This window comes from Petromyzon marinus, chromosome 38, assembly GCF_048934315.1.
Source record: "Petromyzon marinus isolate PM22_M1 ecotype Great Lakes invasive population chromosome 38, UKy_Petmar_22M1.pri1.0, whole genome shotgun sequence".
NCBI lineage: Eukaryota > Metazoa > Chordata > Hyperoartia > Petromyzontiformes > Petromyzontidae > Petromyzon > Petromyzon marinus.
In genome coordinates, this window is record NC_133704.1 from 11,453,623 (window position 1) to 11,477,096 (window position 23,474).

The 23,474-nt window shown below is 53.5% G+C and overlaps 1 protein-coding gene across 2 annotated transcripts; it reads left to right on the forward strand.

The window, feature by feature from the left end:
- Position 1: 1 nt before the first annotated feature.
- Positions 2-22,867, forward strand: SMYD4 (SET and MYND domain containing 4). 2 transcript variants are annotated; one of them, XM_032967562.2, is made up of 14 exons: positions 2-906; positions 3,848-3,992; positions 4,546-4,635; positions 5,536-5,781; positions 6,062-6,282; positions 6,976-7,238; positions 7,750-7,939; positions 8,132-8,373; positions 8,963-9,151; positions 11,862-12,022; positions 15,796-15,949; positions 17,062-17,178; positions 18,269-18,392; positions 21,046-22,867. In XM_032967562.2, exons 1-14 carry the CDS (start codon positions 662-664, stop codon positions 21,407-21,409), a joined length of 2,751 nt encoding a protein of 916 aa, XP_032823453.1. In that variant the 5' UTR covers positions 2-661; the 3' UTR covers positions 21,410-22,867. The 2 variants fall into 2 exon arrangements, with proteins under 2 accessions (XP_032823453.1, XP_032823454.1); XM_032967563.2 differs by lacking the exon at positions 21,046-22,867 and adding an exon at positions 18,677-20,152.
- Positions 22,868-23,474: the final 607 nt, after the last annotated feature.

The following is a 23,474-nucleotide window of genomic DNA, read 5'->3' on the forward strand; positions in this document are numbered from 1 at the left end:
AACCTGTTGTCATCTCACGATCCTCCAATGTTGCGATCCACCGAGCACATTCCCGTAGTAGGAACACTTTTTGTGGCACGTTCTCTCCTGTCGTTGCCACTCCAACGTTAAGTATTGACCACCGGCCGGCATATCTAAGCAACGTGTCCTGCCCAAGCTCACCTCATCATTTATGGCTGTCGGATTCTTTCAGTATAAATACTTCAGATTTACAAAGACTCCTCTGCTTACAAACATTCGACTTAATAACTTTCAGAGATACGAACAAACCGGTCCGTATGTCCAGTTGCCTGTTCGGACCGAAAGTCGTAAGTTCAACCGCCGCGCAATAGATGGCGGTGGTGGCATCTCTACATCTGCAGAACGTGAAGAGTCAGTGGCATCTACAGGAGATCGTATATCTTTTAAAGCCATTCCTCCGTGTTTAGTGTACATGCCCATGTACAAAATGTCTGGAATCGGCAGGAGTAAAGTTGGGACTTGCGAACAAAGCGACCTACGAACAGAGAGACCTCTGGAACCTAACTCGTTCGTAAGTCGAGGAGTTCCCTGTATGTTCACAGTTTAAAGCGCTCCGGGGCTAGCGGGTGGGCGGGGCCCTATAAGCACGTGCGCGTACTGTACGTACAGTGCGTTCACCCCCCCCAACAGCCACCACCCAATGGCTTCGCCGCCGCTGCTGCTGCCGCGCGTTCTGAGCGCCGCGCTCGAGGCTCGGGGCTCGGAGCGAGTTGACGAGAAGGGGGGGAGCAGGGAGCGGATAGACGCGGGGCGCGACGAGAGGGAGCCGGGCGGTCGGGGGAGCCCAGGGGATGAGAGTGGGGAGCGAGCGAGGGATGAGAGGGAGCGCGGCGATCCGCAGCCGTCGCTTTCAAAGCTCGTCCGCCGGTGCTGGTCGCAGTGGAGGTGGGGCCCGGACCCATTGAGATGATGGAACCCCTTGTTCAAGTGACTCCCCCCCCCCCCCCCCCGTGATGGAAATTCCATATTCCCACGACTGGAGGCCAGTGTGGTGTGTCTGTAAAAGAATGGCCACTCTTCCTCTTCTTCATTGCTTGTGACTGGTTCTCTCCCCCACCCCCTCATCAATTTCAACCAGCCCGCATTCCGCCGTGAGAATGTGGAATTTCCGCCACTGGAGTGATTGGATGTGTCGGGGTGTGTGTACAATGTGGGGAGCGGTGGGTGTAGTGGTTAGCGCGCCTCGCTATTAACCTGGCCACCCGGGGTCGATTCCCGCTCGCGGCCAACACCAGTGACGATTATCTGAACCGGTCCTGGGCCTCCACTAGGTCGACTCAGCCTCAAATGAGTACCTGGTGCGGTGTGTAAACATCGCCACTGGGAAGACAAAGGCGGTCGGGCGTGGTGCTGGCCACCCACCCCCTCGTGTGCCGTTCCGGCCTTCATAGGTGCTCGCTAACAGCACTTGCCCCTACAGTCTGTTACAGGCTATACGGGGGATCTTTGTCTTTGTACGATGTGACACTTCACGTGGCCTCAAGGTGCACATAGCCTGGCACAAGCGTCGTTGTGACGTCACCGCCACTTAGTGACGAATGGCGGTGGTTGTACGATGTGACACTTCACGTGGCCTCAAGGTGCACATAGCCTGGCACAAGCGTCGTTGTGACGTCACCGCCACTTAAGTGGCGAATGGCGGTGGTTGTACGATGTGACACTTCACGTGACGTGGCCTCAAGGTGCACATAGCCTGGCACAAGCGTCGTTGTGACGTCACCGCCACTTAGTGACGAATGGCGGTAGTTGTACGATGTGACACTTCACGTGGCCTCAAGGTGCACATAGCCTGGCACAAGCGTCGTTGTGACGTCACCGCCACTTAAGTGGCGAATGGCGGTGGTTGTTGTTGTACGATGTAACGTCAGTGGTGCCGTGGCTGTCTGTCGTGACCGTGGCCTGTGCGCGTTCTCCGCTTGTTGCAGTGTCACGTTAACCACATCGCCTGGCACACACACGGTGGGGGGTGGGGTTGTGGGTTCGATCACGACCGTGACGCCTGCCGCTGTATATTTGGAGCCTGCCGCTGTATATTTGGAGCCTGCGTGTTTCTCTTTCGCCTTGGTTGCGTTTCTCCGCTTTTCCCCTTCACATTTACAATCAAACATCACGCGTTTATTAAGTTATTTGGCTGCAATGCATTTCCACGCGATACGCCACTTCATTGGGCTATCGTTTGTCGCCAGGTCGCTTCTGAAAGAGAGCTATATAGCTCAAGTGGGTCAGACCTGGCGTCAGGGTTCACCGAGTTTTGGGGCTACATTAAAATAATCGCCTTCCTCATCGGCGCACCAATGGCCCAGGTCACTCGCTCACTTGCAAATGAGACTCATCCTGGTGTGGTTTTTTTTGTTGTCAGTTCGCACCTGGTCACGTGGAGTCTCCACTCCACTCCAGTGATCGTGTGAAGAGGGGGCACGTGTTTCTCCACGTGCTGCCGGCACGTCAGCAGGCAAAAACAAGACCCCTCTGGGAGCAATGCCGTGGCTCGTTAGCGACCCAGCGATGCTGATGGTACAGAGCTTCCACTGAGATTACTTTTTAAGGGACCTTTCCCACAACCCTGCCAGAACTCCCTGATGCACAGTATGGTTTAGCCAAATTAAGTGTAAAACCAGCTGCAATGGCATGGGTTTTTAACGTGTGCAATCATTGGTGAGCTGGGCTGAGACCATCGACTCGCTACGCTTGGGAAGCCAGTTTAAAACACGTGTTCACCTGCTGCCATTAAACTGGATTCGAAACGCGAATTTCAGCAGCACCAGGCTCGGCGCTCTTTGACCTCTTGAGCTACCCGGCCACCTCCAAGATGTGAGACAGAGCGTGCAAGTGAGGATGTGGTGGGAGGAGCGTGGCACCATGTGTGTGCTGTGTCGCCTCGTGTGGAAGATGTCAACTGTTGTGGATCAGTACGTAGGGGTGTTGGAGGTTTGCCGAGTGTTCAAAGCTCGTGCGTGGCTTGGCAGGGGCGTTGCGCGTGCTGTGTGTACGTTGCGATTCCTTCGCACCGTATGTAGCCAACCGTGCCAGTCGACGTGAAATGAGGCGTACGTGTCCTGTACCACAGGGGTGGGGACCCTCGTCCTTACTGAGGGCCAAACAGAACCATCAAATACCTTTTGCTGGCCACTCACCTTCGTCACTTCTGTCGGTGCTAGAGGCCCTTGCAATAACTATTGACTTGCTGTGGCACCCATACTTTAAACTGCTGCCAAGCGTAAACGGAAAGTATACCCCGTGCAAAACAGAACGTAAACGACCGTTGAGATTAATGCAAGTAAAAGATGTTTCAGTCACGAAATTTTTAATTAAATATTAAATCCATTTAAAATTAAAGTGGTACAGCAATGCACTCCCAATAAATAACACTGATGTTATTTGTCCATTTTAAAAAATCACTGCTGAATCTCAACACTTTCAGGAGGGTCCTATATTGCGATGTTAGGCCATTTCCATTCATGAGAGTTCGACATGTGGGTGGACACCTAAATAGGCAGAGAATATCCATGCATACCAGGGAATAAATACCGAGTATTATCGACCAATTCGAATTTTGATTACTCGACTAATCAGGAAAACCGTTGATCAATTACTTGTGCCACCCAGTAATTAATGAACGGTTTTCCATTACTTTTTCCTGATGAATTGCTTGGGCCACCCAGTTATTGATCTGGAAAAAAAGTAATGGATTGTCATTTTTAGTCAATCGTCCAAGCTCCAATCGAGAGTTGCCTGGACGTACAGACAGGACACGGCGCGGGTGCTCCACGTGTTGCGTGCGTCGCCGTGACCCGCCGTCATTCTCCGTGCCGCGTGACGCCAACAGCGAGCAGGACGAGGCGCTGCTGCGTCGCACGTGCGCGCCGCTCGCCGCCGCCAAGGACCCCGCGGGCGCCCTGCGCCACCGCCAGGAAGGAAACCGCTTCTTCCAACAGAAGCAGAATGGCCGAGCTGCGGCCTGCTATTCCAGGGTAACCACTCGGGCACCCGGAGGGGTCTCATGCTCCACGTCTGTCTGGGCACAGAGGCCGTTTGCGACTTTGCCGTTTATTCACAATTTCCAACCAATGTTAAAAGCTATTGCGTGGGTTTTTGTGTTTGTGCTGTATTGCTTTAAGATGTTTTGCCGGGTTGTACCGTGCATAGCTTGTTGGCATGATGTCCGACGATTCGCTCCACGTGCTGGAAGCTTCTTCAGGGATTTGGCTGCTAGACCTCTCATGGATGCTTAAAGTTTCCACATCTTGGGCCACTTAGTTGAGCTGTCATTTGTGGCCAGGTCACTTCTGAAAAATAAGTTTAATTTGTATATTCTTTCAGGGATTTGCTTGCCTTTCCAATACTTTGCACTTCTATCGATATGTTGTACTGTTTGTTGTTGTAACGTTCTGACCTGCCCCTACTGGATATCTGTGAAAAAGAGCTTTATAGCTCATCGGATTCCTCCAGTATAAATAAATATGATTCTGATTTGATCGCCGTTTCTGACTTGTGCCGCTTCTTACCAATCTTGTGCCACCACAGAGCATCTGCCTGGCGACCCCGGGCAGCGAGGAGCAGGCCCTGGCATTCGCCAACCGATCGGCCGCCCTCTTTCACATGCAGCATCACCAGGTGTGCTGCTCTCACACACTCATGCCCACGGTTAACCACACAGTTCACCATAACCGCACCGTTCACCATAACCGCACAATTCACCCAGCGGTGCAGCGAGCCTCAACTTGAACAGAGGAAGGGTTTCAGAAGTGCAGACACACACGGAGAGGCCCAGGAGAGTGACCTCCCATTTAAAGGTTCGGAGGTTTTAGACATGAGGCATGAGTTGCTGAAGTGGAGAGCACGTGGAGGGGATTCGAGCACGATGAGAATGGCCGAGTCAATGGAGGATTTTGCGGACAGTGAATGCGATCTTGTGGTTGATCCGGGCTTGCATTGGGAGCCAGTAGAATGGTTCGAGGACTAGGGCTCGATTGTGGATGCAGGTGAGCATCTGGCTACTCTTAGTAGAGAGGAGCAGGGCTAAGGTGTAGTGGTCCAGTGTAATTAAGGCTAATGGGTCTAAGGCCAGGTCTATGGATAGTGTATTTGTCACTCCGGCAAAAGTGGTATAGTGTCTGATTTGACTGGTTTGCTTATAGCAGCAAAAGTGCCTGATTGGCTAGTTTGATGAGGCTGGTGCTTGATTTCATGCATTAGACATTGGACAGGATGGAAGCTGTCTCAGTCGAAGTATGCAGCGACGGGCTGAGGCCAGTGGAGAGACACTGCCAGGAGATATCGGTGAAGGAAACGATCGTGCCCCAGTGGCCCAAAATTCTCTTCACTTCCGACGCCACTGCCCCCGTGGCGGCCGTCCCTCTCACCCGCCTTCATTAGACCCTACGGAGGCCGCAGAAAGGGGGCATCGGGGCGGCTTCACCGCGTCGCGTTTTACTTTGGCAGTTGTAATGCGGGTCGCGCGCCGCGGCCTCACTCACGAAATTCCTCCCCCCCCCGTTACGAGGGAATGTCCAGGCCTGTCTGGACGACATCGACCGCGCGCTGGCGAACGGCTACCCCGCGCGCCTCACCCACAAGCTGCTGTCTCGCCGTGCGGACGCTCTAGCCGCGCTGGAGCATGCGCGGCAGAACCCAGGCGACAATCCCACTGCCGCCGTCGCCGCCATGGGCAATCCGGACGTCTCGGCCGCCGGGGGTTGTGGGCGTGACGAGACGCTCGCGGAGAACGGAGGACGCGCGGGGGAGCGAGTGTCTGTGGAGGTACGAGGATAAAAGCGGCATTCAGCTGAGACACAAGGGGCGACACGCGGAGAAGTCTAATTCAACGTGTCCAAGAGCGGAGATTAAAAATGCTCAGTTTGATTGCCATGTGATTACCGTATTCTCTGGGTTATGATGCAGTTTCCCCTGTGTTTTAAAGCAATCATTTGGTGCATAACCAAATGGTTATAACATTGACGCCTAAAAAAATGTATTGAATGGAAGGGTGAGTTGTGAAGGAAACCCCGTGACCTTTCCCGACGCTGCCCTTTGCTTCCAGTTGCGCTGGAGCGAGCGCTCGGGGAGACATTTGGTGGCGGCGCGCGACCTCCACCCTGGGGAGACGCTCCTCGTCGAGCCGGCGTTCGCCAGCGCCGTCGCCCCCGACGCCGACGCGGATCGCGAGAGGGCCCTGTCCCCGGAGGAGCGCTGCTGCCACCACTGCCTGCGCGAGGCCGAGCCGGTGCTGCCGGTGCCGTGCCAGCGCTGCAGCTACGCACGGTGAGCCAAGACCATTGCCTCTTAATGATGCCCGGATGCAAAAACACCCCCCTGACTCTTACTCGCGTCTGTGTCACCGGTGCTATCAGCCAATCATCAATGTTCCTGCCTCTCGAGAATGACCTGGGCATGAGTAGATGGGCGTTCGTTTAGACCGTGAGAAAGGCTATGTTATAGGGCGACATTATCAGCAGGAGGTGGTGCAGAAAAATAAAATGTTGTGGTGTACTTCTATGCTCACAGCACCTGCTCCCCACCACCAACTCCAACTGACCAGTGTGGTGAAGCATATTCAGATAATGCCCATGACCCCCAAGGCACGTGGAGGCCTTCGTCCCAAAGTTAAGTAAAACCTTGGATTGCGAGTAACTTGGTCTGCGAGTGTTTTGCAAGATGAGCAAAAATTTTACGTAAATATTAATTTGATAAACGAGCGAGGTCTTGCAATACGAGTAGTACGTCTACGCTTTGTCTGCCGAGCGTCACGTGATCACAACTGATATACGAGTGCTTTGGATTACAAACACGTTTCCGGAACGAATTATGCTCGCAATCCAAGGTTTTACTGAAGTTTGATCGTGGCTGCTGCTGATGAGGACGATTCAAGTAATCATCATCATGATTAAAGCAGAGCCTGTTGACCATCCACTGGAATCTCAATGCCCATCGAGCGCCACTCTTGGCCTCTTTCAGGTTCTGCGGGGAGCCGTGCCGGGACGCGGCGGTGCGTAGCCGCCATCACGGCAGCGTGGAGTGCGCCCTCGCGAGCCGTGGCCTCCTGCAGGGCCTGGGCCCCTTCGTACAGGCGAGCCTCAGGACTCTGCTCATCGCCGGGCCGCGTGGCGTGGTGGCCGCCGTGAGCGGAGACGCCAGCGGGGGCGACGAGGAGATCGCGCGGACTTGCGCCGACTTCCTGCGCGACGCGCCCAGTGGCGCCGGCAGCGACGCGGAGAAAGGTGCGGACCGTGCGGAAACCGGCGCCCTCTAGAGCAGCGGTCTTCGTTGCAAGGCCCCGCGGGCCACCGGCGGCCCTGGTGGCCTTTAGTGCGGCCCCCCTCTGAAAATTAGTGAAGGACAATGCTCTAGAGGTGCGACTGCAAATGAGCCCAGCTGCAACTCCATTTGCAAATACCACGGCGTCAGTTTTCTCTGTCGTGCCGCATAACTACTGACACGTTATCGGGTGGTACCCGTGTGTTGTTCGGTGTAATGTCCGACGTTTCAGTCCACCTGCCGGAAGCTGCTTTAGGAATTCAAATCCTGAAGAAGCTCCCAGCACGTGGGGCAAAAACGATGGACATGACACCGAACAACCCGCGGCACGGGGAGCTAAAGGACACACACTTTGCATAATCCCGTGTTTTAGATTTATTTGCCGTTGCCTGTCCTCACTATTGTCTCATGTAATACGGATTTAAATCTACTTGTCCGTCCATGACCTCCCCGTAACGCTGCCCACGGACGCAGCTGGAACGCCGGGTGTGGATAAAACTCCGACGGTATCGGCGGCGGCGTCCGCGGTGAAGATCGCCGGGTGCGGAGAGGACGCGGTTTATCGCAGCGACTACCGAGCCGTCTACCACCTAGTGACTCACGCGGATACGCGCGACACCGCGCACATCCTTCCCCTTGCCTGGGCCGCGGCTGCCGTGTGCAGGTACAGGGTGGGGGGCGGGGGGGGGGGGCAGGGGGGCTACACCACCACCTCTTTGGAGGGGAGGTGGGGTGGTAGTGTGAGGCATACGTACCGGTGGGGTGCGTGCGTACAACGGGAATGGGCGGCTCTGTAAATTCCCGCCCACCCCCCGCTCCGGTTTAAAGTCCGTGCGATCGTCGCTGACGTGAGCAGGCACCTCCACGAGCTGGGTTTCTCCTTTCTGAGCGGAGAGCCGGGCGGTACGGCGCCATCACCGGAGTCGGGGCGGAGCGGCGCCGGGCGAGAGGATGAGGGGGCGACGGGGGCCGGGGGTCACGTCGTAGCGCCGGCCGAGCTCCAGGGCGAGCTGCTGCTGGTGGGGACGCTGCTGCTGCGCCACCTGCTGCAGCTGTGGTGCAACGCGTACGCCGTGACCACGCTGAGCAGCGGCACAGGTGATGTCGTTCGTGCGCACCGTCACCGCGCTGTGCGATGACACGTGGCCCCTGTTGTGTGTCCCTGCTGCCCGTCTTTGCTGTCTGACCACCACACGTATATCCACACTGACAAGAAACAATCAAGTGAGCGTGACGCTTCGATTTCAATCAAAATTCGCGCATTAACAGTGCATGGACATAGAACTGGATGAGTGGAATGCCACGTACCATCGTGGCCCATGGGGCAGATTTGTTCAAATTTCACAACGATGACGTAGCGGAGTGTAGAAATTAATGTAAGAGCGAGTGAAACGCGGGCGCGGCTCACGGTGTGGTCTCATCACTCCCACACTGTCCTCCACAATTTCCTGGACAATACTGAACTGGTGTGAGATGTGACTCGGACCGGTGATCATGATATCATTATATCTTCCGCACCTGCGATTAGCACGGTTGGCTACGTACGGCGCGAAATAAATTCAACGTACGTGCTTCGTGTGTTGTATGTCCAGCGTATGTGATGTGCGGCGTGTGTCTGTTGGGCGCTCACCACTGCTACGTGGCCACCCGCGCCCCCCGCCCCCCCCCCCCCACCTTTCCCGTGCAGCTTTCCCCGCGCCGGCGGCGGCGGTGGAGAGCAGCGAGCATCGGCGCGTGGCGGTGGCGCTGTTCCCCGTGGCGAGCCTGCTCAACCACGCGTGCCGCCCCAACGTGAGCCTCGCGTTCCGCGGCGCCGTCCTCACCGTGCGGGCCGCCGCGCCGATCCTCGCCGGCGAGCAGCTGCTCCACTGCTACGGTGGGCGCACGCGGGGGTGGGCTAGGCTGGGGGGGGGGGCTAGGCGGGGGGGGGGGCGGTGGTGGTCGCGCGAGCCATGCGCTCGTACGCTCGACCCAGGGAGTTGCATACCTGTCAACTCCTTAACAGTGCCCTACCTTATCACAGACCAATTCAGACCTTATTGGTCACCCCGTGCCCCTTATAAATCACAACGTTCATCCTACAAAGTCGCATCACAAGGGAGAAACACAAACAAATATTTAAAAAAATGTTGTCCATATTGAAACGGCTGTACGCTGTATGAACCTGAAAACTCAATTTCCCTGTACAAGAATACGGGGTGAACCGTATGGGTTGACAGCTATGGAGTTGTCGCCTGCGGGGCGGTTTATTCCGGGTCGGGGATTTAGCCGTGCTGGCGAAAATCAGCGGCCAGCATCACCGTCCCGGCGCTGCACTTTCACAGCAGCAGGTAGCGTTCCATCCGAACCGATTTTTTTTTCTTATTCTTTTATTAGAAACCCGATACAGAGCACGGACCGTGACGTAGGGCGGGGGGAGGGGGGGTAAAGAAATTTCCGGAGACCTAAGCACCGAGCTCTATGCTGCAGAACGTCGAGGAGGGAGGAGATTGTGCTCACCGCCCCACCGAGTGGGAACCGCGTGCGACGTGTGTGCGTGTCCTTTTATGTGGGAAGGGAAAAGTAGGGGAAGAGGAACTTAGGTTAAGGGAGTAAGGGGCACGGGGGGGGGGTAAGAAGACGGGGATCAGCACATACTTTTAAGAGACGCTTTAAAGTCCCCACCTCTCTTGCCTGGCTTTTGAGTCTTGGCTCCGTGCCTCCATTCCAATTACGGTCATTTAAGTCCGTGACATAATCGCCATCATCGTCGTCATCGTCGTCATCATCACCACGATCCATTGCCAGATAGCCCATAGGCGTACACCGCACGTTTCGTCATTTGTTGTTTCCACTTTCCTCTGTCTTGTACCAATTTGCTCAAGCGGCGTGCCACATCTTCCTGGCAGCAGAGGGATGTGGCGTCAAGCCACTCCCTGTGCGGTCTCCCTCGCTTTACGCTCCCTTCCCTTTTTACGAGCAACACGTCTTTAATTCTCCTGCTTGTCGTCCATCCTGCAAATGATCCAACGTGGCGGTGCCCCGGGGTACCAAATAACACAAAATGGCCGAGGCAATTAAATATTTTATTTCTGGGACACTTTTTTTTTCCCAGGGGTGTTACTTAACTCCGCGACTGGGGTAACCAATCAATCCGAAATCGGTGGTGCCACTCCGCGATGTCGAAGCGCAGCGAGGACAATCGTGCCGAAAACCCCGAACGCTCGTACGCACCGTAGCGGTGCATCGTCGTGAGTACAGCTCGTCGAGATGAGTCGATTGCCGCATCGCCGACCATCAACAGACTAAAAACGACTGCATCACGGACATTGTGCTAGAGCCGGAGTACTGTGGTACCCCGGGGTACCGGCATAAGGTTCATATGTGGAAATAATTGTGTTGCTTTGGAAATCGCTTGATTTTGCACGCTTTCTATTAACTCACTGTCTGTTGTTGTCGTTTTAACCCACTTCCCAATGTGGTATCGACTGCAAACTTGGTATACTTATGTCATACTGATGACAATACTATATTCTATATTAAAAATGAATATTTGAATATTTTTAAACAATCTTTTTTCCTATGTTATGTTTCGGCTTGGGTCTAATTGCCCACGCTCAACTGACGTTGGCTGTAAATGACCACGGTCCCCTTACGTTATGGCAAGCTTCGGGGCCACTTCCTGGAGTCGTGGAGTTCTGCCATTACTAGTACGGTACATTTCATTAAAGCGTGTTTAAAAAAAAGGTTTTTTTAAAATATTACTTATTTCTTATTAAGTGAACAGATTACTCTTTAAGAAGCAATCAACCCAGACGACGCAGTCTTAGGTCTTCACCCCCCTGCTCTTCGTGGGTAAAGAACAACAACAACAATGGGGCCGGTCTTTTGTACTGCCTCGTTTACATATGTCACACCACGTTTGTTTTCTCGGTCGTGCTGCTGCTAATGCTGAGTAGCTCTCCGTGGTGTTTTTGGGTTGCACCGCTGCGTGTGGTTCTGCTTGTCCGACGTTTCACGCCGCGCGCCAGGAGAACTCAATCGGCCGTTCACGGTAGCGAGATGATGAGGTCGTCGGTTTGATCCCGACCCTGACGCCGGCTGCTGTATAGTTGGAGGTTGCGTCTCTCTCTCTCATCATCATCATCACCGTGGATAGGAGATGTTAACTACCTCGCCTGGTGTGCAAGACGTTATCGGTTCGAGCCCGCCCCTGACACCTGTATATTTGGAGTTTGCGTGTCTCTCTCTCTTCTCCGTGGTCATGTGGATTTTTCTCCGGGTCATCCGGTTTTTCCGTCCACATTGAGAATCAACATCACGTGTTTAGAGTATCTGGATGCTATAAACTTCCACGTGATGATAAGCCACTTCGTTGAGCTATCATTAATGGCCAGGTCGCTTCTGAAAAAAGAGCTATAAAATCAACATCGTTTAGTTTCAGTATAATACGTTTCTAAAGACACTGCTAGAATACGGAGCAAAATGCGGGATATTCAGTTAACGGCTCCATTGTATGTGCGTGGATGCATGTGTGTGTTCACATGTATGCGTGTGTGCGTGCGTCTGTGTATGCGTGTTCGCCCATGTATCCGCGTACCATGCAGGGCCGCAGGCGGAGCGGATGGAGGGGGCGGAGCGGCGGCGGCTGCTGCGCTCCGAGTACCGCTTCGAGTGCGCGTGTGCGGCGTGCGCGGAGGAGGAGGAGAGGGGGGGACCGCACCCCCACGACGCGTTCCTCTGCGAGAGCTGCGGCTCCTTCCTGAAGGTCGGCTCACAGATATCACGCTCAGCGTACACGCACGCGCGCACGCAAAGACAAGGATCCCCCCCGCCCCCGTATCGCTTGAACGGACTGTTGGGGCAAGTGCCGTTCGCGAGCAGCGCCCCATGAAGGCCGGCACGGCGCACGAGCGGGTGGGTGGCCGGCGCCACGCCCATTCACACGTGGAGCTGCCAAAAGTGGCTCCTCAGGAATGCGCGGTGCTCGACTGGGAGAGCGGCCATCGCTCCTTTCCCTCCCGACACCCCGCCGTGTCGGCGGCACGGCAGCCGACAGATGCAGCGCGGCGTGTTTGTTAAACTCGATGCCGGTACACAGAGACAAACAAAAGACGAAGCTCCCCCCGTGCGGCCTTCGCAGACTGTTGGGGCAAGTGCTTTTAGCGAGCAGCAACCACAGTGAGGGAAAATCGGTATTTGATCCCCTGCTGATTTTGTACGTTTGCCCACTGACAAAGAAATGATCAGTTTATAATTTAAATGGTAGGTTTATTTGAACAGTGAGAGGCAGAATAACAACAAAAAAATCCAGAAAAATGCATGTCAAAAATGTTATAAGTTGATTTGCATTTTAATGAGGGAAATAATTATTTGACCCCTCTGCAAAACATGACTTAGTACTTGGTGGCAAAACCCTTGTGGGCAATCACAGAGGTCAGACGTTTCTTGTAGTTGGCCACCAGATTTGCACACATCTCAGGAGGGATTTTGTCCCACTCCTCTTTGCAGATCTCCTCCATTAAGGTCTGGAGACTGGCTAGGCCACTCTAGGACCTTAATGTGCTTCTTCTTGAGCCACTCCTTTGTTGCCTTGGCCGTGTGTTTTGGGTCATTGTCATGCTGGAATACCCATCCACGACCCATTTTCAATGCCCTGGCTGAGGGAAGGAGGTTCTCACTCAAGATTTGACGGTACATGGCCCCGTCCATCGTCCCTTTGATGCGGTGAAGTTGTCCTGTCCCCTTAGCAGAAAAACACCCCCAAAGCATAATGTTTCCACCTCCATGTTTGACGGTGGGGATGGTGTTCTTGGGGTCATAGGCAGCATTCCTCCTCCTCCAAACACGGCGAGTTGAGTTGATGCCAAAGAGCTCCATTTTGGTCTCATCTGACCACAACACTTTCACCCAGTTGTCCTCTGAATCATTCAGATGTTCATTGGCAAACTTCAGACGGGCATGTATATGTGCTTTCTTGAGCAGGGGGACCTTGCGGGCGCTGCAGGATTTCAGTCCTTCACGGCGTAGTGTGTTACCAATTGTTTTCTTGGTGGCTATGGTCCCAGCTGCCTTGAGGTCATTGACAAGATCCTCCCGTGTAGTTCTGGGCTGATTCCTCACCGTTCTCATGATCATTGCAACTCCACGAGGTGAGATCTTGCATGGAGCCCCAGGCTGAGGGAGATTGACAGTTCTTTTGTGTTTCTTCCATTTGCGAATAATCGCACCAACTGTTGTCACCTTCTCACCAAGCTGCTTGGCATTGGTCTTGTAACCCATTCCAGCCTTGTGTAGGTCTACAATCTTGTCCCTGACATCCTTGGAGAGCTCTTTGGTCTTGGCCATGGTGGAGAGTTTGGAATCTGATTGATTGATTGCTTCTGTGGACAGGTGTCTTTTATACAGGTAACAAGCTGAGATTAGGAGCACTCCCTTTAAGAGTGTGCTCCTAATCTCAGCTCGTTACCTGCATAAAAGACACCTGGGAGCCAGAAATCTTTCTGGTTGAGAGGGGGTCAAATACTTATTTCCCTCATTAAAATGCAAATCAATTTATAACATTTTTGACATGCGTTTTTCTGGATTTTCCTGTTGTTATTCTGTCTCTCACTATTCAAATACACCTCCCATTAAAATTATAGGCTTATCATTTCTTTGTCAGTGGGCAAACGTACAAAATCAGCAGGGGATCAAATACTTTTTTCCCCCACTGTATGAAGGTCGTCACGGCACAGGAGGGGGTGGGTGGTCAGCACCACGCCTGGCCGCCTTTGTCTGCCTAGTAGGCGATGTTTACACACCGCACCAGGTGCTAATTTGAGGCTGAGTGGATCAAGGGGAGACCTAGGACCAGCTTACAACACATCATGACACACAGCTCACTAACGCAGCTCACTAACACGGCTCGTGACACACAGCTCACTAACACAGCTCACTAACGCAGCTCGTGACACACAACTCACTAACGCAGCTCACTAACACAACTCACTAATGCAGCTCGTGACACACAACTCACTAACGCAGCTCACTAACACAGCTCACTAATGCAGCTCGTGACACACAGCTCACTAACACAGCTCACTAACACGGCTCGTGACACACAGCTCACTAACACAGCTCACTAACACGGCTCGTGACACACAGCTCACTAACACAGCTCACTAACACAGCTCACTAACGCAGCTCGTGACACACAGCTCACTAACACAGCTCACTAACACGGCTCGTGACACACAGCTCACTAACACAGCTCACTAACGCAGCTCACTAACAGCTCACTAACGCAGCTCACTAACACAGCTCACTAGCACAGCTCACTAACACAGCTCACTAACGCAGCTCACTAACACAACTCACTAATGCAGCTCGTGACACACAGCTCACTAACACAGCTCACTAACACGGCTCGTGACACACAGCTCACTATCGCAGCTCGTGACACACATCTCACTAACACATCTCACTAACACGGCTCGTGACACACAGCTCACTAACGCAGCTCACTAACACGGCTCGTGACACACAGCTCACTAACACAGCTCACTAACGCAGCTCACTAACACGGCTCGTGACACACAGCTCACTAACACAGCTCACTAACACGGCTCGTGACACACAGCTCACTAACGCAGCTCACTAACGCAGCTCACTAACACGGCTCGTGACACACAGCTCACTAACACAGCTCACTAACGCAGCTCGTGACACACAGCTCACTAACACAGCTCACTAACACAGCTCACTAACACGGCCCGTGACACACAGCTCACTAACACAGCTCACTAACGCAGCTCGTGACACACAGCTCACTAACACAGCTCACTAACATGGCCCGTGACACACAGCTCACTAACACAGCTCACTAACACGGCTCACTAACACGGCCCGTGACACACAGCTCACTAACACAGCTCACTAACACAGCCCGTGACACACAGCTCACTAACACAGCTCACTAATACGGCTCACTAACACTGCCCGTGACACACAGCTCACTAACACAGCTCATTAACACGGCCTGTGACACACAGCTCACTAACACAGCTCACTAACATAGCTCACTAACACTGCCCGTGACACACAGCTCACTAACACAGCTCACTAACACGGCCCGTGACACACAGCTCACTAACACAGCTCACTAACGCGGCTCACTAATACAGCAGCTTGTGACACACAGCTCACTAACACATCTCACTAACACAGCTCACTAACACAGCTCACTAACACGGCCCGTGACACACAGCTCACTAACACAGCTCACTAACGCAGCTCGTGACACACAGCTCACTAACACAGCTCACTAACGCAGCTCGTGACACACAGCTCACTAACACAGCTCACTAACACGGCTCACTAACGCAGCCCGTGACACACAGCTCACTAACACAGCTCACTAACACAGCTCACTAACACGGCTCGTGACACAGCTCACTAACACGGCCCGTGACACACAGCTCACTAACACAGCTCACTAACACAGCTCACTAACGTGGCTCACTAACACAGCAGCTTGTGACACACATCTGCTGCCAACAGCGCGGGGGTGAGAGCACGCCCGTGGATGAGATGGAGTGCTCGTCCGTGCGCTGCGGGCGCCGCTTCTCGCGTGCGCCACTTCTGGCGTCGCACGCGGAGCTGCGAGCGCTGGTCGCTCGCGCTCGGAGCGCGTTCGAGGAGCACGGGAAACCCGGTGAGGCCCCCCCCCGCCCCCCGCCCCCCGCCCCCCGCCCCACGGCGCGCGCTCACAAGGGCTGTCGGGCGGCAAGTGCTGTTGGGGAACGTCTATTGAGAGTCGGCGCACGGCACAATAAGTTGTGGGTGGCCAACTCTACAAAGGCCGCCGTTACCTCCCCGGTAACTCTCCGGGTACTAATTTAAGGATGAGTCGACCTAGGGGAGTCACGGGATCAGTTACAGCATATTAACACATTGCTGGATATCTGTGAAAAAGAGCTTCATAGCTCATCGGGTTCCTCCTGCAGCATAAACAAATATTCTGATTCATATTCTTAGTTCTTTCGGTAAAGTCACGTTGAAGGGAAACAACAAAATAATAAACGTGACTTTACCGAAAGAACTAAGAATATGAATTACTGCAGTCACGAAAGCTTTAAATCAAAATTTATTCTGATTCAGTTCTAATATTCATCGCCAATGCTAGCTGTGAGCGGGAATCAATATCGCGTCGCCGGGTTTGAAACGCGCTCACCTGTACACGCTCACCTGTATACTCACACCTCTACACACCTGTGCAAACATTCGCACCTGTACAAACACTCTCACCAGTACAAACAGCTGTACAAACATGCTCACCAGCGTACACACACCTGTCCTCACACCTGTACACACCTAGACACACCTGTGTAGACATCTGTATGCCATGCACACCTGTATGCACATCTGTACATATATTCTTACCTGTATACAACTGTAAGCCCACACACACCTGTACACACCTGTTAGCACACACAGACACATCTGCATGCACACACAAACATGTACACATAACGGGTTTTCTGGGGACCCAAATTTTTTTGAAAATATTGGTAGGATGGGAATTAAAATCACACCCCAGAAGTTCAAAAGTTCAACAGCAATGCGAGCTGACCTGTTATTAGATACTGAAAAGCGGTGCGCATAGCACCGGCAAACTCGGCCCAGACCAGAGGCTGCCGACGTAGATTCGTTTCCAGTCCGCGACGCTTAAGGAGCGGCGGAAGGCGGTCAGGTGACTCGGTTATCGGTGCCGCCCTCCCCAAACCCCCCCCACCACCGTGCGCACGCTTCCTCCCGTGCGGTCAGAGGTCGCGTCCAAGGTGCTGGCCGAGTGCCTGCGCCGCGGCCGTAGCCTGCTGAACCCTCTCCACGCCACCCTGGGCGAGGCCTCGGACTGCCTCGCGCAGGTGCTCGCCGCACAAGGTAACCATAGCAACCGGGCTGCGTGTCCGCCACGTGCGGTTGTGCGGCGGTGCCGTGCACCGTCCCGTGATGTGCTTTCGGGCATGCATGAGTGTGGGTGCCACGGTGGCTAGGAGATGTTAACTACCTCGCCTGGTATACAGGAGGCCGTGGGTTTGATCCTGACCCTGACGCCTGCTGCTGCTGTATATTTGGAGTCACGTGGATTTTTCTCCGTATCCTCTGTTTTTTTTCCCTCCACATTTAGAAACATGCGTTTAGAGTTTTGGGCTGTCTATAAAATTTCCACGTGATAGGCCACTTCGTTGAGCTATCATTTGTAGCCAGGCGGCTTCTAACAAAAGAGCTGTGGTCCTTTGCCTGATAAAAATAAAAAATAAAAAGTTAAATCGTGAGTATGTTGAACTTCTTTCTCACTGTAAGTAGCCAACCGTGCAAATCGGAGGTGCGGGTTGTACCGCTTTGTCGAATTCTGGGTACCGCTTTTTCCTCCCAGACGGTGGAAATAAGCAGCATGGGCTGGCCAGGCATCAGACACCAGCAACACCCAGCAATGCTATGGGGGTCCTGCTTCGGGATGTTTGATCAATCGCACTTTAATGATGATGAAGAAGAAACTGAATATTCGTAGCAAGGCGAACAAGACTCAAAAGGTCACGATAAATGCATTCACCAACCCACTTTCTGTACTGCCATTGCTTGGTCAACCATGGAGCCCAGGTTTGCAAATCTGCACGTGATCCACCAACGCTCGCCTCCAAAGCGATGGATCCCTTTTGCCACCACGCCCTACGCCGTGGTGTTCCCAGCCTCGCGATGTGGCCGACCCCTTGTAATGTGACCGGTTTCTAATACTGCCAAGTCTCATGGAGTGTCCAAACCTCGTGTTGTGGCCGACCACATGGAGTGGCCCAATCCCATGGTGCAGCTGGTCCGCCGGTGTCCAACCCATGGTGTGGCCGGCCTTGTTATGTGACAGAGCCCGCGGTGTGGCATTGCTCCACAGTGTGGCCGAGCCCGCGACATGGCTCGCATCGCGGTGTGGCCGGCTACCCCGCGCTAATGCGCGCGTTTGCGTTGGTGGCTGCAGGGCGGTGGGAGGATGCGGCTCGTCACCTCCGCAGCAGCTTGGTGTCCGTGGAGGCGCGCTTTGGGCCCGGCAGCCCCGAGACGGCGTACGAGCTCTTCAAGCTCACGCAGCTCCTCTTCAACGGGTAACTCGCGGCCCGCAGCGTGTACGTACGTGTACACATCACGTGCACACAAACAAACAACAACAACAACAACAACAGCCGCCATTCGCCACCGAGTGGCGCTGACGTCGCCACGGCGCTTGTGCCAGACTCGGTGCACTTCGAGGCCACGTGAAGTGTCGACGTTTCGCTGACGAGAGGTAACGGGACAGACCCAGGTGTTATGGGTCCCCGCGCGCCCCCCCTCCCGAACCGTTCGCTTCCCGCCTCACCCACGACGTCGCTCGTGTGCTGCCGTCGTTTAGGCGCCGGGCGCGGGAGGCGTTGGAGGTGGAAGAGAGAGCGGCCGCCCTGCTCAGCCTCCACTTTGGCGAGGACCACCCCCCCGTGCAGGAGCTGCGTGACATGCGCCGCTGCCTGCTCGCGTTCCTCTCCCGCCCCTCCGCGTCGTAGTGGGCTGCGGCGGGCTTCCGCGTTTGCCGTTTATTCCCAACCGAGCTACGTTCCGAATGCGCCGTCGGCAACGCGCCCACGGGACCGGGATTTCTCCGTCCGCAGCTTGGCGGCGAGCGGTGGTGTCAGAGAATTACTTCTGTAGTCGCTGCAGTAGACGGTGTGCAACTGCGGCTACCAGCTCCGAACCGCGGGGCTCATATCGTCACACCCCCCCAAATATTCACGTAGATTGGCCGGGCGCTGGGTGGGTGTGACGCTTGCTCTGCCTAAGCCGTGCCAAAGACTCTTCATCAACACGAAGGAGCAGTGCCTTGTATGTGCCCTGCAGCGTTCATCACGCACGTGGCAATCACGCCTCTTCGTATAAATGGTATATATATATGTATGTCGAACTTCTGTTGCACCGTACGTAGCGAGTATTGCTAATCGGAGGTGCGTGGGAAGGACAACAAAACTAAACACAAAAAGCAGTTTTAAAGAATTCGTTTGTCAACCTAGATGATGATTTAAAAGTGCATAGCTCCAGTGGCTTCCTAACATGGGAAGGAAGAGCGTTCCAATGCAGTATATACAATAGCCTTGAGAGCTCCGTTGGGTGGAGGCCGCTCTACCAGCAGTGCCGTGAGCGAGCAGTTGCAGGGCCGCACCTTCACCTCTTGCGATACAGAGAACGGGATATTTGCAGCTGTTGATTTTCCCCTGGGGACGCAGGTCCTTCACTTGCTTTTGTGCGGCATCTTAGGATGCGGTTGTCATCAGTTGCTCTCTAAATCGCGATTGCACTATCGAGTTGTCATGGCTCGCAAGTAAGGCAGCTCAAATGGAAAACCGAATTGGATTAAATGCGATTTTTTTTTTTGTACAGTCCATCGGCGGTGACCGCGCTCGTGGCCGCCAACTCCGCCGCACTTGAGCACCCCGGTTAATCGCCGGCGGACGTGACCGGGATTTTTTGACCCGGCATCCCGAGAGGTGTCAGCACGGCGGCGTGACACTCGCCGTCGCTTCAACTCGGCTGTCGCTGTCGCCGGGGTCCAGGGGAGGAGCGTGGAGGGTGGGCGCGCATGCCACCAGCGACGAGCCGCCGCGTGTGTTTATCGCAAAGTCGCACCGTTCGCACCGCGCGTGGCGATGTTACGCCCTGGCTGTGAGAAGCTTCCCCGCCGGGTGTCGGGCGGGACGCGGAGGAGGAGGAGGAGGGAGTCCCTAAAACCTCGGTGCCGCGCGGCTAACGCTGCGCGAACGCGGTCGGTTATCGTCCGGCACGACGGCGGCGACGCGTCTCGGTCGAGGCTGTCAACAAAATAAAAATGTTAAATAATCAACGGCGGCACAAAGCCCTCGTGTGAGCCCCCGCACGTTAAGGGAACGCGCAGCGAGGCGCTGATGAGCCTGGGAGCGAACGGTGCGCGAGGATGTCAAGTCGGAAGGTTCATTTCGCACGGTAGCAGACATTTTCGAGCACTCCGAATGGTTACGGCCGGAATTTTCCAGCACGATGTGCATGAAATTTGCAGGCAGTCGTGATTCATATTCGGGGAGTCTCCCTGCATTTTCCAGTTTTGTCACCGAACAGCCACAAACAGCCCCAAGTGTAGCTACCGCCACGGTCAAACGGGCACTCAAATCGCAATTGCAAAGTTGAATGCTCAAATGTCTTCTCATAGTCTGGCTTGGTCAATGATCGTCGTCCTCTCTGCAGGGTTTATAAAACTAGGACCACTGTGTGGGATGGAAACAGTTGTCCTGGAGACATCGGTTTCTTCCGTAAGAATGTGGAGTTTCCACCACCAGCATGCCAATATAAAATGTGTTTTTCCCTTTGTTCACTTTCCCCAGGGAGACACTTTGGCCCTCTGGTATTCGGGCTTGACCTGTCTGTAAAACAACAAAAACGCAACACATTTGTCAATAACACTGCCCCTCAAGAGTACACAAATACACAGAATAAGTGACGTTGTGGGCACTGGGGCCCTCCTCCATTGCAAAGTGATGAAGGGCCACGATCGGAGTCCATTGTCTGAAACGTCTTTTGTTTTTTTTTGTACGCGTGCACCACTGCCAATGTGCTCTTCATCTTTTCAAAATGTAGTCAAACACCGTGGCGTCACGCGTGGGTTTGCTCGCTCCCTTGTCTCCCCTTACCAAGCCCCCCGCCTCCTCCTCCTACCATGCCACCCCCCCTCCCCCCATCGCACCCTCCCACATTCCCGTGCAGCTCCACCAGAGGTTCCCTGTGGGAGGCCGACACGTCTCGCGATGGCCCGGGCGCCGAGGTGCGAACGCCGCAGCGCGGGACGGACGGTGCAGGGAGCGCTGCTCGGTTGACGCGCATTAAGTGGGTCTCGCCGCGGTCGTCGTTGGCAAGATCGTCGAAGGAAACTCCCACGCTCCCTGCCCACGCGTGTTTAACGGTCCCGCTGGCAGTTCATGAAACACACGGTGGAGCTCGGAGGGGCAGAGGTGTGGGAGACGCGACGGACCGAGGTGCGACCGAAGCTCGCCAGAGGCGAGTCGGGCGAAAGTTCAATCGTCCTCGCCGCTCAAACGAGGATGGCGTTGCACTTGTCTCCCATCGCTGACCACCGAGCCCTGTGATTGACAACTCCACATTCCCATGGCAGGAGACCACCGCTGGTAATTATTGTCCTTTGTCGAGGAACACTAAACGCACTGTTTGACAGGAGGGCCCCGCAGTGCATTTCCCTTTTAGATTTTGCATCGAGGAAAAATAAAACTCAACTCATTCCTTCAATAACACTGTGGCCTTGGACAGAGAAGGTTTTTTAGGTGACGTTTCAGGCATTGGCCCTTCTTCACATCGCAAAGAGAGGCCACTCTACCCTTCTGAGCTCTCTGTGCACTGTGAAGAAGGCTTATTGCATGAAACATCACCAGTGATCAATAATACAGGTTTTTTGGGGGGGGGGGGTTTGTGTCAAAGAGTGCGTTTAGTAGTAAATGTACGCGTTAATTTAAGATCGCGTAAATTTATGCGATCTAAAGTTTACGCGATCTAAAATTTTCGCGATCTAACCCCCCAAAAAAAACCCTGTATTATGATGGATGATATTGGTCATGAAAGTCTACTATGCGTTACATCGCCAGTGATTTATTTTATTTAAGCCGCAGTGCGTTTGACGATCGTGTTGAGTTTGTTTGTGCTCTGTGCACTACCGCATCATCATCACCTAATGACGTGTTCATCTTACAGCAGTTGGGGTTCTCGTCCGGTGTAAACTGGAGGCGTAAGCGACACCTGGATGTGGCTGGCAACATGGGGGGTTGGGGGGGGGGGCGAGGGAGGAGGCGTGTAAAATAGTCGCTCCACGGTTAATGAATTAGCCACTCGGGTTTATGAATTAGCCACTCGGGTCTATGAATTAGCCACTCGGGTTTATGAATTAGCCACTCGGGTTAATGAATTCGCCACTCGGGTTTATGAATTAGCCACTCGGGTTTATGAATTAGCCACTCGGGTTTATGAATTAGCCACTCGGGTTTATGAATTAGCCACTCGGGTTTATGAATTAGCCACTCGGGTTTATGAATTAGCCACTCGGGTTTATGAATTAGCCACTCGGGTTTATGAATTAGCCACTCGGGTTTATGAATTAGCCACTCGGGTTTATCCAGGAAAAGCTTCGCCGAGACGATTCGGTTGCCCCCTCTCCCCCCCCCCCCCCACAGCTTTTTGACGAATAAAATGAAACGGAGGAATTTTTAGTCATCGTCCCAATGTGAGACGGCTCCTGAAAAGTTTATTTTTGTTACACTCGGGGTGGGCGGGGGGGGAGGATCAAGTCATGAATGAAGACAGTGGCATCTGTTCAGCAGATGAACTCGACGCGACACATTCTGTCAATCAGACTACAGTCTTAAAATGAAAATAATATAATAGGTGACGTTTTGGGGGCAATGACACTTCTTCATAGCACGGAAATATGAAAAGAGTGGATTATTAGAGTTTGGAGACTGCACTTTTTAACACACTTTGGCCTGATGAGAATTAAAACAATAAAAAAAATGCTTTCGTTTGACTACGTTTCATGTTGACATGAATATTTTCACTATTAATAGCTATCGAGTAACAGGCAACCCCTCAATTAAAATTAAATAAACGACTACTAAATAAACGCATGTTAAAAGCATAAAATGTTGCTGGCACGTTGCATTATGGGAAGATTTGTTCTTGTAAGAACAAGGTACAATCCACCCAGAAGAGCGTTCCTGGGCCCAATCACCATTTCAATGTCAGGGGGTTAACTTCCTTACATTCCTGAGGTGGAGAAATCTGAGAAATAAAATGTGAGGTACGCGTGCTTGATATGAAGATAAACAATAAGGGTATAAGGTTTCTCTCGCACTCAATTGCATTAATTCCTGCCGGCTGAACGGTGTTCAGTTTAAATCTGCGGCCGTCTGGAACGCTCTCCCAATATTAGGAAGCCACTGGAGCTATGCACTTTTAAATCCAGATTGAAAACTCATTTCTTCACAACTGCGTTTCGTGTTTCGTCTGTTGCCATTCCCCCCCCCCCTGCACCTCCGATTAGCGCGGTTTGTCTACTTACGGTGCGAAATAAGTTTAACGTGCGTACAGACACATTTTCGGCAGGGGCTTTGCATTGGCATGTTCGGGCAGGG